Source organism: Trachemys scripta, chromosome 1 (assembly GCF_013100865.1).
Source record: "Trachemys scripta elegans isolate TJP31775 chromosome 1, CAS_Tse_1.0, whole genome shotgun sequence".
Taxonomy (NCBI): domain Eukaryota; kingdom Metazoa; phylum Chordata; order Testudines; family Emydidae; genus Trachemys; species Trachemys scripta.
The window spans coordinates 298,054,984-298,072,644 of record NC_048298.1 but is presented as its reverse complement, the minus strand read 5'-3'; the positions used below and the strand labels follow the sequence as shown (position 1 = coordinate 298,072,644).

The window sequence follows — 17,661 nt, the reverse complement described above, 5'->3', positions numbered from 1 at the left end:
AATTACCTCTCTCTGGAGAACTCTACCCAGGACCTTTGATTTCCCCAGCACAGACCTCTTGTACTTGAGTTAGAAGAACGTCATCTTCTACATGGTGTTTACTAGAGGGGCATTTACTAGTGGATTACATATTATTATTTATGTCACTCTTTTTAAGCAGCATTCAACACTACTCAAACCTCAGTTATAAATAGTTTTCTTAAGAAGTACTATTAAGAACAATCAAAGTGCAATTTGCTACCGTATGGAATAATGATGGGTCTGTCAAAATGGATATTAATTTTTCTCCCCATAATATATTTTCTCTTTTGTTATTGTTGGCTATTTTATTACGGTAATTATATCCCAGCAGGGCAGACAAGCAGCTCCCCTATAAAATGACAGCAACAATATGGTTGACAGAAGATTTCAGGAAGCAACTGATTTTCTCATTATATAACATTTGTAGCATGGTTACAACTTTTAATAAGAAGTCATTAATTTAGCGCCACAAAATTATACAGGCCAAATTTTCAAATTTGGCATCCTTAATAAGTGGCCTGGTTTTTCAGGAGTGCTGATCTCCTATTAGTCAATGGGAATGGCAGTTACTCAATACCTCTGACAATCTGGGCCCTTACTTGGGTGCCTAAGTATGGTACGTTTGAACATTTTGGCCACAGTACTTTACTAAATGATTAAAAGCTGCCGGGCCGCAAACGCAAGTTTAATTATTGTAGCTAACTGTGGTATAGGAACATGCACTAACAACTGTACAGAAATGTGAACTCCAAACCTGGAGAAAACTTGTCTTCTCCTTTGGAAATGAGTATCCTCTAATTTTCAGTTTAAATTATTTGAAAATCATTGTGACAGGTTTGGTTCAAAAGTTTAGATTTGTTGTTTAGAAGTGGAAACTCTTATAGCACAGCATACAGTATCAGGGAAATAAATCAGAAAGTAGAACAGGAATATCAAGTCATCCCTTTACTAACTCACCTCTTGCCAGTGTTTAATATTTTCTCCTAATGTACATCATCTTTAATTGCAGAATGTTATTTACAATATTCATACTCAAAAATATTGCCATATTCTTGAGGGTTGAACATGTCACTACATTTCTAACAATGCTGGTATGCCCCAAAAGGTTTCCCGGGGGGGCCCAAGTGACTCTGTGCAGTTGCAGCTTTTCTTAGAAAACATTTTAAGTATTCTGATAAACATATTATGAAGAACTCACTCTGAAACTCCAGGAAATGGCATCCCAAACATCTTTTATTTATTTTTAAAAGCTAAAAAAATGCAAAAGAAAAGAAAGAAAAACAGTAAAAGAAAAGTATTTCCCCCCCACAGAGAAATGTGGTTTTGTGGAGATATTACTAGAGGCCAGGAAAACAACATATGTATGCTCCTGACCTGACCAGAGGAACACTGGTGCCAACCAATGACAGGGAAAGAGGCTCGAAACTCCTACTGTCCAGTATTCTAGTAGCACTGTCGCTGATCACTAGCTCCTTCCTTATTCAAGGCTGGAAGTGAGGACTCTCTGTAAACAACTGGTAGCTTCATAATAGGTGGGGAAGAAGATGATGAACCCCTGAGCAATTCTAGCATTACCTGGAATTCATTCTTTAGGCCATGACAACCCAAGAGGGAGAGAAAATGGAGGGTGGGACACTGAAGTTGAAAAAAGAGGGAAGGAATCTATAAGGAGGAAAGGGCCAAGGAAAGAGAAAGAAAGGACAAAGGGAAAAGGAGAGGAATGTGGAAGTGGTGACCAAGGAAAAAGAATGAGGAGGAACGCCAAGGAGAGAGAGAGGAGTGCAGAGAAATAAAGCATGAGAGGTAAAGTTTGGGGACTTTCTTCTCTGCTTTTGTTCTTCTTTTATTAAGAGAGCTTTAACACACTAAAGAAATTGAATGCACAAATTACATTATTGCATCTTTAAGATTTTGAAGTTAAACACAAAACAGTCACGAAATGCAAAATTAAGTGGCTGATTGCACATAGCTGTTTGGTATTTTTGAAGACTATTTCATAAGAACATAAGAATGGCCACACTGGGTCAGACCAATGGTCCATCTAATGCATTATCCTGTCTTCTGACAGTGGCCAGTGCCAGATGCTTTAGAGGGAATGAACAGAACCGGGCAATTATTGAGTGATCTATCCCGTCATCCCGTCCTACCTCCTCGCTTCAGAGGGTTAGGGACACCCACAGCATGGGGTTGCATCTCTGATCATCATGTCTAATCGTCATTGATGGACCTATCCTCCATGAACTTATCTAATTCTTTTTTGAGCCCAGTTATACTTTTGGCCTTCACAACATCCTCTGGCAACAAGTTCCACGGGTTGACAATGCATTATATGAAGAAGTACTTCCTTTTGTTTGTTTTAAACCTGACACCTATTAATTTCATTGGGTGACCCTGGTGTGTATGTGATGTGAAGGGGTAAAAAAAACTTTCTTACTCGCTTTTTCCACACCATTCGTGATTTCATAAACTGATCATATCTCCCCCTAGTCATCTTTTTTCTAAGCTGAACTGTCCCAGTCTTTTTAAATCTCTCTTCATATGGAAGCTGTTCCATACCTCTCATCATTTTTGTTGCCCTTCTCTGCACTTTTCTAACATGTCTTTTTTGAGATGGGGTAATCAGAATTGCATGCAATATTCAAGGCATGGGAATACCAATGATTTCTATAGTAGCATTATGATTTTTTTTTATTATTATCTATCCCTTTCCTAAGGGTTCCTTACATTCCGTTAGCTTTTTTGACATTGATATTGAGCAGATGTTTTCAGAGAACTATCCACAATGACTCTAAGATCTCTTTCTTGAGGGTAACAGCTAATTTGGCCCCGATTGTTTTGTATGTATAGTTAGGATTTATGTTTGCCAATGTGCATTAGTTTGCATTTATCAACACTGAATTTCATCTGCCATTTTGTTGCCCAGTCACCCAGTTTTGTAAGATCCCTTTGTATCGCTTTGCAGTCAGCTTGGACTTCACTATCTTCAATAATTATGTATCATCTGCAAACTTTGCCACCTCACTGTTTACTCCTTTTTCCAGATCACTTATTAATATTTTGAACAGCACTGGTCCCAGTACAGATCCCTGGGGGACCCCGCTACATCACTCCACTGTAAAAACTGACCATTTATTCCTACCCCTTGTTTTCTATTTCACCTGCTAAAGATACACCTTAATATGTAGCGTGCCTATTATGGGCAAGTTAATTTTGCAACACAAACCTTAAATTCCTGAGTTTATTATGCTTAAATTCACAACCTTGATATTGCATTAATATAGGTTTTTGCAAATTCTGTTTGCCGTTAAAAATATTCCACTTTAAAAAACAACAACAACAAAGTATTGCCTATAATGGATAATGATAAGGAAACTTACAATGGTAGGGAAACTCCAGTGTTTGTGTTTTGATAAGATGCATATCAAACAAAGAGTACTGTATTGCAGTACATAACAGAGCAGGGTAGGAAACTGGTTTCCCATCTGGACAGAATTTTTCAGATTTCAACATTTTTTCCCATCCTGAATTGGGACAAAATGTCAAAATCTTGAAAATGTTTGTGAACTAAAACATTTGAAAAAAATTCAACTCAGGTCAATTTAAATGCTTTGTTTCGGTCATTTCAAAATGTTTCATTTTGATTTTGACTTTTTACATTTTGTTTTACTATAATGTAACTTATATTTCAAAACAAAGTCAACAACACTTTTCCTTTTGAAAATATCAAAACATGATATTTCAATTATATATAATTTTTTTCCCAAAAAAATTTAAAATGGGAAATTTGTCGAAACAGATCTTCTGTCAAAAGTTTTGGTTTTGATGAATTGCAATTTTTGGATGAAAAATTGTTTCACTGAAAATTTCCTGACCAGCTCTATTACATAAGGACATGCCATGGTTAAACTTCAGTGAGCAAATTATGTCATGAAATCACTTGTAACAAAGCCTATTGGTATCCAATTTGCAGCAAGCATTCCCCGACTGTAAGATGTGTGATAAATCTTATTTCTCTTGCAGAGACAAAGGATATATTATCATAAAAGAAAAGCAATTAAGAAATTTATCATAGTCAAAATACTGGAAATGCTGTTTAAATACTCCATTTTGTTTAAAATTCACATGCTTGTAAATCCTTTAAGATTCCAGTCTTCAGTGCAACATATAGATTTTGATTCAAGTAGATATTTCAATAAAGAACTGAAGAAAATATTTCATTACTAAATCAATACCAGCATCTGATGGAAGCTGTTCACCTTTAGAATAAAGTAGACTTATTTTTCATAGGTAAGTATTGACATTGTTTACTCAAAAATACAACTGATCCAGTAGATAAAGTTAATGTGCACAGAAACATAATAGAACTATCCTATAATTAACAACCATCACATTTCATTGACACAATGGTAAAGCAGATGGGCTCAGAACTGCCAATTAAGACTTCCGTTTTCTAGGCCAGATTCCAACCATTGTGCTAAATCAGCACCTTTACCAGCTGATCCGTTGAACTGGTGACATTGGCTGTAAAAATGATTCCCTCATCTATTTCTACCAGAGTTAAGATAGTCCTTGGAAAGACAGAAGATGCAATTTGGGAACAGAAGGAATGGGGGCAGATGATAATTTAAACTAGAAGAGATCACAGGGTTAGAGGACATGTTCAAACCAGTCCCGCAGCCAGATAAAGAGGAGAAGTAGGGTAATATGGAGACAAAATCATTAAAACAAAGATCCACAATTGCTTTATGTTTAATCAGCGTGCGTTGCATATTCACTGTACTTTGCACTGTAAAGGAAATTATTTTTTTTCTGATTTGTGCAGATCCAGAAATCCCATACTTCATGATTTTTAAAAGGGTTCTAATGGACATAGGGTTATGTGACAATAAGGATTCACCAAGTCATTCTTTGGGCTTCTTTGCAAAATTCTGTTACTGTTATTAAATACCAATATCACTTTTGAAAACACCTGCCATTTTCTACATTTCTTCATTGCTCTCAGTTACAATATATTAAAGAACTCTGGACTTAGTTCAGCAAAGCACTCATGCATAGGCTTACATCTCACTGAAATCAATTGGACTCATGAAGTCAATGGGATTTAAGCATATGTTTAAGTGTCGTGCTGAATGAGGACCTCTGTGCACACAGATGCATATCCAAACCTTTCTTTAAGCTCCTAGCAGTCACACTGAGTGAGTTTGGATTTCTAGGTATTTATTTCCACAAGTGTAATGACTATTGCGATGAACTTGGGTGCCTCACATAAAATTAATTACAAGAGAAATAATTTCCCATGTACTAATCAAATAAGCGGGTATCATTAATACTTAATGGCCACATCAGTCTGACAGTGATCCCTCCTTAATGTCCCATAAATGATTTTCCAAAGTCCTAGCTAAATAAATACACTTTAAATAGTGGCAAGAAAGAGGTCAGATTCTGGCATACTGTCAAATTCCACATCACTAACACTGACTCTCCAGAAATATTTTATTTTCTCATATTATTTCAGAAACCACTTTACAAGCTGTAAATCCAAAGTAGCAGAATTTGCAACTTCCCTATGGCCTAACAGTGGCTAGAGAAAATATATACACCATGTTCATGGACAATAGTACAAACCTGTCCAAAACAACAGCACTGAAAAACATACAGAACCCGAGTCTAGTATAAACCTCAGATAGTCCCACAGATGTTCCATCAAGATATATATTCTTTTAACATGTCTATCTTGTTTCTCAAGAAACTTTCAATAGGGTATAACTTGTAAGTAGCAAAATGTCTTTTGCAGAAGACTATGGACTTACCTGCTTTCTCTTTGCTCAGCTTCTGAGACAACACCTGTAAGAAATAATTCTTTTTTTAGTTTAGCAAAAACACATTTTCCCAAAAGGCTCAGGATATAGTTTTATGACAAAAGTAAGAACGGACTTTAAACTTGAAAACATCACCATCTTGTTTGGGTCAGTACAACCCATAACTTTTAAATTAAAGGCCCTGGGTACAAGATAAGGTTAATTTTCACCCAATTTATGTAAAACCAAAAGACTGAACTGATCCTTCTGGATACCAAGAAGATTCTAGATGAGAACCTCACAGAATCTGCAGTTTGCTTGAGATGCAGCCACTCCCATATCTTGCTATTGTGCATTCTTTGGTCCTGCTAAATGCTAATCATCTGCACCTCTATCTCAGAAGCACTAAACTGCTACATTGCCTCAACCGTTAAATGCTGCCTCTCCAGCATACAAACTTAACTTTAAAAATTGTATCCTCAGCTCTTAATTTGTATACAAGTTTTACTGAAACATCAGAAAGCTCCTCCCTTAAATACAAAATGTAATCAAATTTTCGACTTTCGTACTAGAAAAAAAAATCACTCTTTCTAGGTGAGGCAGCATGGAGTTGTTTTCCCATCCTAGGAAATACTGCAAGACAATTTTACATTGTAAAAGCCCCATTATGATCACAGTTTAGGTTTTGTCTAGCAAAAGTGGTCAAGGCTAGGTTGGGTTTAGCTTAGCATGGGAGTGAGATTTAACAACATTTAGTTAATGTATTAGCTAACTCTGACCTAACCCCAACCACTTTTCAACCACATGGACAGAGTTGGGTTCTAATTAACTATGTTTACTAACTACATACAAACATACCCGGCCTAGCTACATATATACACTGATACTCTGTTATCTGTTATTTGAGCATAAGCTTTCGTGGGCTACAGCCCACTTCATCGGATGCATAGAATGGAACACACAGAAAGAAGATATTTATACATACAGAGAACATGAAAAGGTGGGAGTAGCCATACCAACTGTAAGAGGCCAATCAATTGAGATGAGCTATCATCAGCAGGAGAGAGAAAAAAACCTTTGAAGTGATAATTATAATTGAGATGATCCATAGAAGGTGTGAGGATATTTTAACCTGGGGAAAAGGATACTACCCAATTCCTATGCAGTACAGGCAGAAGAACTAGCTGGCTGTAAGCTCAATCCAGTGATTTAGGTGATGGTGCTCAATTGGAGACAGCAATTGGAAGCAATGTTGAGATAATATCATTGTTATCACTTATATATGCAATGTAGGGATCCTTGTTAGATCCCCAAAAGCTGTTGGATGATAAGATACAAGCAGTGGCCTGAACTCTTTTCCATTTACATTTGGTTAGAAGGTTGCAACCTCTTCTGGAGCTGAAACTCATTCCCATTATCTAGGATTTTGTCATCTCAGGATCAGACTATAGCAATGGAACGAAAGCTTAAGTCTGTGCAGAAATGGAAGCTGGTGCAGTATGTGGCTTTTGGAGCACTGTGTCTCACTAGGAGCATGGGAGCAGGGCCGGCTCTAGGCACCAGCAAACCAAGCACGTGCTTGGGGCGGCACATTTTCAAGGGCGGCATTTTGGCCGTCTTTTTTTTTCTTCGGGCAGCAAAAGCCAAGAGCCAGCCCTGGCAGCAGCAGTGCATTATGAGCGGGGGGCGCCCCGAGGCCGCTGCGGTTCGCGCCGCGGGGGAGCAGCGCCGCACCTTGTGGCTGGGCTGGGCAGACTCCTAGTGCGGGACACTTGGGCTGGGGGCCGCCCCTTGCGGCACATGGAGCCGCCTGCAGATGCCGCAGGGTGGCCGCCCCCCAGGGCCACAGCTGGGGCTGGGCGAAGCAGCCCGAGCCACCCAGGGACTGTGGCAGGGCGGCCAGAAGCAGCAGCAGGGCCATAGAGGGCGGGGCGCTGTCGTGCGGGGCCTGCGTCCCGCTCTCTGGGGCTCCGCTGCCTCTGGGGCTACCCTGCCCCGGCTCCTCATCCCCCTGCCAGGGCGGTCACCCGGCTCTGCCCTCTTGGGTCCCGGCCAGTCCTGGAGGCGGAAGCCCTGGATGGAGGGACCCTGGGCTGAGGTGCGGCCCGGGAGCCCTGCTGCTTACCCTGACCCTGCCAGCGCCAGACCGGCTGGAGGTGAGGGGGGAGCAGGTGGAGTCAGCACTGGTGGGGGAGAGCCCAGGGCTGGGGCAGCACGGGGTGTGGGTGGGGTGGGGGTGAGATCCCAGGGGTGGGGTGAGGGGGGGGCAGCCAAAAATTTTTTTGCTTGGGACAGCAAAAAACCTAGAGCCGGCCCTGCATGGGAGCACATTATACCAGCGCTTCATGATCTGCAATGAGCTTTTAGATTAAATGTGAGGTGTTTATGTCAGCCTATAAAACCCCTACATGGCCTTAGACTTGCCTGCTTGACAGAGCACTGCTCTCCCTGAGCCATACACCTCACAGAAGCAATCAGCAGAGGTGGTCAAGGTAGAGACTTCCTCAGTTTCAAAGGGTCAGCACTGGTGGTATTCTCCATAAAGAGCCCTCAACTTTGTAATTCTCGCCTACCTCTGGACAAGGTCTGAATTAGGGCAAGGTCTATCTATGTTTCAAAGCTATTGGAGAAAGTTTAGATGTATTTGGGACTGAGGTCAACTATCTAATACCTGGTTAACTTTGTTGTTTAAATTGGGGATAAACTGCTAGATTTTATTTGTTTTGTTTAGTTCGTGCTTTTAAATTAGTCAGAGCACCTAAGTCCAGGAATAAGTACTTTCTCAGTGTGCATAAATCATCCTCAGTTTTAGTGTTCTAGCATAGCCCAAGGGGCACCAGTTATTTTACAATCAAGGTCAGGCTACAACAACTTCCAATGTCTTTTTAGAACAGCATACAACAAAAGATGCAAATTGTAGTTGGAGCAAACCCAGATGGCAACAGAAATCTGCCAGATTAAAAGTGATTTATGGAAATAGTAATAGTAAGGCACTATATAACTGACTATATAACAAAATACATTTGTTGGCGCACTAGCATCCCATCTGAACTGCATGTCAATATCCAATCAAATCCACAGAAAGCATGGATTAGGCTAGTTCAAGGTTCCAGCACCTGCTGTTCTGAATAATAAAGAAATAATTCATTAACAACTCCAGCTGTAGTAATTTTGCAAGTGGAAGTGTTAAATAGAATCCAAAGACAAATATCTTGCATTGATAAAACCATTTACTTGAGCTATAAAAAACAGAATACAGAAATCGGGAGTTTACAGATAGACATTGGCCTCAATCCTCCTCTCGTTCCACTTTTACACCAGTGACCTCAATGGATTCACTCCTAATTCACCTCTGTGAGAGGAGAGTCAGACCCACTTTGTTTTATGAGCACAGCACATTGATAAAGTCTGGTTTATAGAATCTGAGAAATGTATGATCAAGGGTGGGGCCCCAAGTGCATTTGGGGCCACTGTAGAATTAAGTTAAACTCAGAGTTCTTGGTCTTCTAGTTCCTAGAAAAGAAAAGGATGTGTAGTATAGGAAACTTGAGTGGGAGGTCATTCTCTAGCTCTATCTTAAAGCACTTGGCATATTGTGTCTGTTATCTCTCTGCTCTCAGAACAGCCAACAATTTAGTAGATAGCTCCTCACCTGTTGGGTCTACTGTCTGAGAACATTGATCCCTGTTCCACTGGCAGCTGTGTCTAGTATGATCTCTGCTAGCTCACTCTGGGCAAAGTCCTGGCTGCCAGGCCTTTCTCAAACCATGCTAAGCAGGAGATAGAAAAGTCTTGGTTCAGCAAGATACTTTAAAACAGGCATAACTTTAAGCACGTGATTGGTCCCATTGAAGCCACCTTTCTGAATCAGCGAAAGAATATTGGGGTGTTCGGTAAAAGAGAGAAGGAAAGATGAATATTCATAGTGTGTGGGGAGGTAAAGAAAAGGAGATTGTGTAGATCAGGCTACGGCAACCTTTCAGAAGTGGTGTGCCGAGTCTTCATTTATTCATTCTAATTGAAGGGTTTGCGTGCCAGTAATACATTTTAACGTTTTTAGAAGATCTCTTTCTATAAGTCAAATATATAACTAAACTATTGTTGTATGTAAAATAAATAAGGTTTTTAAAATGTTTAAGAAGCTTCATTTAAAATTAAATTAAAATGCAGAGCCCTCCGGACAGGTGGCCAGGACGCGGGCAGTGTGAGTGCCACTGAAAATCAGCTCACGTGCTGCATTCGGCATGCGTGCCATAGGTTGTCTACTCCTGGTGTAGATGCATCCCCCACCCCAAGAATAATCCCAAATCCTAAAGATAGCCCTGAAAGCAATTTCACATATATAGATTATGCAAACAAACAATTAAAATTATGTGGAAATGTGGATAGGAGGAAATATAAATCCATCAATGAAAACAGATCAACATGCTCATCAAAAATTTTTTTCCCTTAAATATACACATGATCTCTGACATGCATAAATAGTGTGGGCATGAAACCCACACGGTACAACTGGATTAGATGATTTAATAATGTAAGATTTTGTCATAGTAAGCTTCTTGTCACATAAAAGCTTTTTTTGACAATGAAAATGACTACGAAATGGGAACTCTAATGGACTCAGGATTATTGTAATCTGCAACAGCACAATGATTCTGCAATGCTAGCCAGTCCTGTAACTTCATCTGCCACTTTCACAGAAATAAAAATGACAGTTGTGTCCAAGAATTTTACTTCCCTCTTCCCGCATCAAATTTCATTAGTTATTAGCCATTTTAAACTCAAATTGCAAACATTTCAAATCTGACGGTGGTATTTGAGAACATCTGTCAAACTCCAATCACTGAGTCCAAGCAAATCGCTCCCTCAAAAGAAGAAGAAAAATAAGTAGGTTATTTGTACAACATGAAAGTGACTCTTTCAACATTTAATAAAAAGCCAAGAAGTTCATTCAACATAGATAGGGACTCAAAAATATCATTGTTATCTAATAAACCCTGGCATTTTGACAGCCCACTTGACATCTGATGCTAATAAAAAACAGGGTTTTCTATTCTATGGGTTTACATTCTATGGAAAAAAAATTGCAGCACCGTTATGAAGCATAACATTGTCTGAAGATGGCATATGATACAGTTGGATGACTTTTTTTGTTTATTAATAATTATGGAAGGACATCACTTTTAACTTTGCTTGGAATAGAGACTGGAAATCATGCTTGTTAATATTATTGATTAAATAGTTGGCTAGACATTAATTTAAAACTATACATATATATACTCAGTTCTAAAGGAGCAATCTAGAAATTCACATACAAAACTGAGTCGCCAGATCAGCATTTTTGCTAGACATTTTTACAAGATTGATATAAGAAGAAAAAAAGAAAACTCAACAGATATTAGGACTATGTAATTGCGCAAAATAAGGGACTTTTGCCCAGATCCTCAAACTCCTAAATACCTTTGAGGATCTGTGCCTTTGTGTCTTAATACCTTCTGACACTTATAAGACAAGTCAGTCACTCAGGATTCCATCCTGCCCTCCAATGAGTGGTACAAACAGCATCAGGCAGTTTTTCAATACACATGCTGATCTGCACCACACAAAGAGTTGAAGCTACTAATGGATGGTAGAAACAAGCCCTAAGTAATAAGGAACAGTGTGTAACACATTACTGTACTCAAGATTTTTTCAAAATAAAGTTTTTAAATAATGTGGCATTAAGAGCATACTCTACACTGGTCAGGGAAACCATCTAGAAGGTAACACTACCATAGGACCAAATCCTGGTCCCCTTCCTTCCGTGAATAATTGACTTCAGTGGAACTATTTATGGCAGGACTGGGCCCACGGTGTCCCTAGACCAGCCTCAGAGAAAACGGATCATGAACCGTATGGCCTTCATTATAATAACCACAACCACTGGCTCCTAAATAAACCCCTCCCTTAAAAATAATCAGTGGAGTTCATGTGCATTTCCAGCTGTAGGCGAAATCAGGTGCTGTTCACTGGAGACTCTGTTGCATGGCCCCATGTTAAACAAAAATCCTGAACAAGCACTAAAAATGTTTTCTCTGTATCAGCTTTTGACACAGCTATCACAGTGACAGATGGTTACCTTAGGACCCTAGACATAAGCACCTAGCACACTGTTGATATTGTACAAATAATAAAATTCATTAACACTACTCTGGCTGCTGTGGAAAAGTCACATGACCTGAATTTTTAACTGTCTAAAAGTCAAATCTAGATCAGTACACTTGAGTTCAATGGGTGTACTCACTAGAGTAAGGCATATAGGATTTGATCTATTGTCATAGGTAAGCCATAAAAAGATTTTAAAAAAACCCACTGTAGACCTCTTTAATGGATGACCCTAAAGACACTTTTATTGCTTTCAAAAAAGAACTAATTGAGATGTGTGCTTCTATCCTGATGGATCTAACCTGTATTCTACAATGTTATCAAAACAGAAACCTTTCATCAATTCTTATACAAAATTGAATATATTTAAGTGACAGTGTTTTAACTGAAGTCACAAACATTTTAAAACTCCACCACTTTATATTGTTTCCCCTATACCCATGAAAAGTTTCAAGTAGCTGTCAGAGTAAGAATGTACATAAAAACAAGTGGGTTTCTTTTTTGGTGTCTTGATAAAGGGTTTAATTTAAAGACCATAAATTATTTCTTATCATTATACTGGCAAAGTGACACAAATTGCATTGCCCTTCCTGGTTTCTGTCTCACAGAATCCAGATATCTGCAGCATGCAGAATTTTTTACCTTGTGCAACAACAGAAAATGGAATTGAAGTTAATATTTTAGGCTGGGATTTTAAAGGCACCTAGGGAAGTTGAACGCCCAACTCCCATTGAAATTCAAAGTTCATTGAAACTCCCTGGAAAATTCAAAGTTCAGTTCTAAAAATCCAGAAAATTGTAAATTTTGCCTGCAAGTACAAAAGTAGAATTAGTCACTGTATGTAATTTCAAGGCTTCAGGGTAATTTCACCATTAAAGAATGGATTAAAAATAATTTGTTCCTTATTAGTAAAGATCTAAATACAGTTTTCTTTAGTATAATATTTTAATTAGTAAGGTGAAGGACAAATCCTAAATATAAATCCTTGTACTAAATTACCCTTGTCTCTTAAAACTTGAACATAGCCTCCACTGTTATGACCTTTTTTCCACTACAAATGTTTTCTTCAAGTTCTTCCCCTAGATTTTCTCCAAGTCCAGATCAACTGTCAGAGAAGACCAGATTTATATGGTTCTTTATCCTCTACCTACTACTACTTTGTATATATTCTGATGCACTGAATCATGCAGATATGTAATAGAATGTTTTTAATAAGCCATGTTCTGGGGACACTGGGCCAGCTAGTGTATTCATCATTGACATGAGGCAGAGATGTGGGAGCTAAGGCAACATTTAGTGCTGGTGTAGTGTTTGAAGTGTTGATCAAATAGAAATGTAGCTGAAAAGGACTTAAAAATTGTCACTCTGAAATAACCTGTTAATTAGAGGGAAAAAAGGTTTACAATAATTGAAGCAGAGTAACAATAAAGTCTATAATGATGAAAACCACTTTTAACAATATTAAAACTGCCATCAAAAGAAAACTAAGCGAATGTAGTTTATACTAAAAGAGCAGCCATTTTACTAAATTATAATTTATCACATTTAAACATCAAAAAGTTCTCTGATTAATTTACAGAATGGAATTATGCTGATTTTCAGCAGTTGATAATCTGGCTCATAAACTTCCAAAAATTATAACAACATAGGCTAGATCCAAGTTTTAAGAGCCAAGGCCCATTTAGTACAAGGATTTACTTTTAGTGCATCAGGAACACCTACTTGCTATCTGTATAAAAAGCATAAGCAGAAAGTACTCCAAAAAAGGGGTTTCATTAATCCCTTCCATCATATCTGTCACAACTGACTTGATTCTTTCTGTGACTTGCTGCTCTAATATTGTATTTGATTTGGTGGTTTTGTCTTATTTAGAAAACCTGATCAATGAGGACAGGTTTAAAAAAAAAACTGAGCGCGTTTAGCCTGCAGAAAAGAAGTCAAGGGGGGGAACCTGATAACAGTCTTCAAATATGTTAATGACGGCTATAAAGAGGATGGTGAACAACTGTTCTTCATGTACTTGGACTTTCAGAAAGCCTTTGACAAGGTCCTCACCAAAGGCTCTTAAGCAAAGTAAGCTGTCATGGGATAAGAAGGAAGCTCCTCTCATGCATTGGTAATTAGTTAAAAAACAGGAAACAAAGGTTAGGAACAGGGGCAGCTCCAGGCACCAGCGCATGAAGCGTGTGCCTGGGGTGGCAAGCCGTGGGGGGTGGCCTGCCGGTCGCCATGAGGACCGCAGTCAGGCAGCCTTCAGCGGCATGCCTGCGGGAGGTCCGCCGGTCCCGCAGTTTTGGTGGCAATTCAGCGGGGGTACTCCGAAGGCCCAGGACTGGTGGACCTCCTGCAGGCATGCCGCCAAATCCGCGTTACCAGCGGACTTCCCGCAGGCATGCCGCTGAAGGCTGCCTGACTGCTGTGCTTGGGGCGGCAAAATACATAGAGTTGCCCCTGGGTAGGAATAAATGGTCTGTTTTCAGAATGGAAAGACGTAAATAGTGGTGTTTCCTGGGGTCCTGCACTGGGACCTGTGCTTTTTAAAATATTAATAAAGGATCTGAAAAAAGGGGTAAATAATGAAGTGGCAAAATTTGCCAATGATACAAAATTACTCAAGATAGTGAAGTCCAAAGCACATTGCGAAGAGTTATAAGGGATCTCAATAAACATGGTGATGGGGCAATAAAATGGCAGATGAAATTCAAAGTTGATAAATGCAAAGTAATGCACATTGGAAAACATAATCCCAATTATACATACAAAATGATGGGGTCTAAATTAGCTATTACCACTCAAGAAAGAGATCTTGGAACCGTTGTGGATAGTTCTCTGAAAACAACTTCTCAATGTGCAGCAGCAGTCAAAAAAGCTAACAGAATGTAAGGAACTATTAGGAAAGGGATAGACTATAAGACAGAAAATATCATAATGTTACTATATAAATCTGTCGTATGCCCACACCTTGAATACTGTGTGCAGTTCTGGTTACCCCATCTCAAAAAAAGATTTATTAGTATTGGAAAAGGTACAGAGAAGGGCAACGAAAATGAATAGGGGTATGGAACAGCTTCCATATGAGAGATTAAAAAGACTGTCTTTTTCAGCTTGGAAAAGAGACTACTAAGAGGGGATGTGATGAAGGTCTATAAAATTGTGAATGGTGTGGAGAAACTGAATAAGGAAGTATTGTTTACTCCTTCACATAACACAAAAATCTGGGGTCACCCAATGAAATTAATAGGCAGCATGTTTAAAACAAATGAAAGGAAATACTTCTTCAGACAACACACGGTCAACCTGTGGAACTCATTGCCGGGGACGTTATAAAGTCCAAAATTATAATGGGGTTCAAAAAAAGAACTAGATAAGTTCATGGAGGATTAGTCCATCAATAGCTATTAACCAAGATGGCCAGGGATACAACCTCATGCTCTGGTTGTCCCTAGCATTTGATTGCCAGAAGCTGGGAGTGGATGACAGGGGATGGACCACTGGATGATTACTTGCTCTGTTCATTCTCTTTGAAGCACCTTACATTGCCCACTATTGGAAGACAGGATACTGGTCTAGATGGACCATTGGTCTCACCCAGTATGGGCATTCTTATGTTCACTGAAGGTAGGATAACAAGTAATGGGCTTAATTTGCAACAATGGAGATTTAGGTTTATATATTGGGAAAATCTTTCTAACAATACAGCTATTTAAATTCTGGAGTAAATTACCAATAGAGATCATGGAATCCCTGTCACTGGACATTTTTAAGAATAGATTGGACACACACCTGTCAGGGATGGTCTAGGTATACTTTGTCTTGTCTCAGTGCAGGAGCTGGACTTGATGATCTCTCAAGGTCCCTTCTAGTCCTAGATTTCTATAGTTTTATCAATGTGCTTGCGCACAGTTTTGTGAGAAGGAGGGAACAAGAGGAATCTAGTCAAACCCAAATCCTAGGCCAAAGGGACACCTTGAGAGCAGAGAGACAAAAATTACAGTTTGGTCTGAGAGAGGTCTTGAATTTTCAGTTAGCCCTCCATCCTGAACAACCGTTTCCTTACAATTAAGTCCTTAATTCTACCTCCTTTCAGCATGTCTGGTCTTGATGGCCACTGAGAGGTTCTCTTTACAAAAGTAACTAAGCAAGCTGACAGCCTATGGAGACTGAAAACATCTTGTTTATGATGCCATATCTCTTTCACATCCCAGGAAATTGAAGTCTTATAGTGATCCGACATGGCAGTGTGTTACATTATTAGTGAAAATCATTGTTCTGGGCTCTTGGCTCTGCAGCAGAATTAAAGATTAATAGGCTCTGAGCTGTGTTAATATCAGTTATGCTCAGAGCTGTGCTAGTATAATCAGTTATACTGTTGTATAAAAACGGACAGGAATAAAAACAGAAGTTAATTTCACTACCCTCCGTAATGTATGTGTGTAGGAGAGAAAAGGAGGGGTTGCAGAGTCAGGAAGGGGAAGAATGAGGAAGGGATGTTAATGGCTGCCCAATGCAAATGGACAAAAATTAGAAGGAAAAGAAATCATTGTCTTACACAATATTGGAAACAACAGAACTGGTAAGTGAGCAAGGTGGAAGGATGCCAAACACCTCATCAAGAACCCCCCAAAAAGAAACCACTGGCTTTTCACTTCTATGTAAAACATGGTCCACTTTGAACCACATCTGCACATCCAACAACAGATGCACCTACTCCCTTCATAAATGGGACTGAGACACAATCCTATTTGTGACTGCAGAAATGGGCTTCAAACTATGGAACACCTGGTCAACTAGTGTTCCAAGCCATCACATCCCAGGGGTTTCTCTGCCATCCACTCCATGTCACCTGAAGCAATCAGTTGGATTGCTAACCTGGACTTGGACATCTAACATTCCGGTTTTTAAGCCACACGAAAGCAGCAGCAGCTTGAACCACGGAAGTACTCTGCTGGTTGGAGATCAGACTGTGGGCTTGTCTTCACTGCAGGTTAGCAAGGCCCTGCATCAATAGAAATGCCTGCAGATCATTAGCTTTACATCACAAGCTTTAAAGAGTGTCCAGCTTTTTACTGCAAGCTTGTGATGGGGTTTTACACCTCAGGCACCCAAGAAATATAGAAGGAGATAATGCAGGTTCTGGGAAGCACTTCAGTTGCTTACAGTTACTATAAAGACTGGTGAAGGACCAGATGTTGCCCCTAGGAAGGGAGACTGAGCCAAGGAGTCAGATGGGCTTTGTGTAGAGTTGGTCGAAAGTTTTTCATTGAAACATGTTTGCAGTGTATATTAGATGGGAAAGGGTCCAGTGTAGAGTCTCAGAAAATCAGTTACACTTTAACAGGCTGTATCCTGCCCTCTGCTGTGCCAGTACATAAGTGGGGGAGGCAAGGGTAAGGAAGCCTCTTCCCCTTGTGCATGAACAGGCAGGATCCTTCCAGAGAGGAGGACTATCAGACTAGCACACGCCCACATCCCCTGGGGGCTGGACTGTGAATTAAGGAACTAAGCTGACCAGTACAAATGCAAGTGCTTGCTGGCAGCAGGCAGAGGCACACTCTTTCTACACTGAAGAGCAGCAATCTCTGTTCCCCAAGCATCACTCAAGACACCCTGGATGGCAGAAGTCCTTTTGTAAGGGGATGTATTAGGCAGCATCACCGCTTCTCCCAATGTACCAACAAAAGCAGAATTTGTGGGTGGC

The 17,661-nt window shown here is 39.6% G+C and overlaps 1 protein-coding gene across 4 annotated transcripts in view; it reads right to left on the bottom strand.

Annotated features, from left to right (window-relative positions):
- STARD13 (StAR related lipid transfer domain containing 13) overlaps positions 1–17,661 on the bottom strand; it is a 457,620-nt gene that overhangs the window by 253,111 nt on the left and 186,848 nt on the right. For all 4 annotated transcript variants that reach the window (XM_034758637.1, XM_034758638.1, XM_034758636.1 and 1 more), the window contains exon 5: positions 5,832–5,865. In XM_034758637.1, the coding sequence (XP_034614528.1) occupies positions 5,832–5,865 (34 nt within the window). The remainder of the gene's footprint in view (positions 1–5,831; positions 5,866–17,661) is intronic.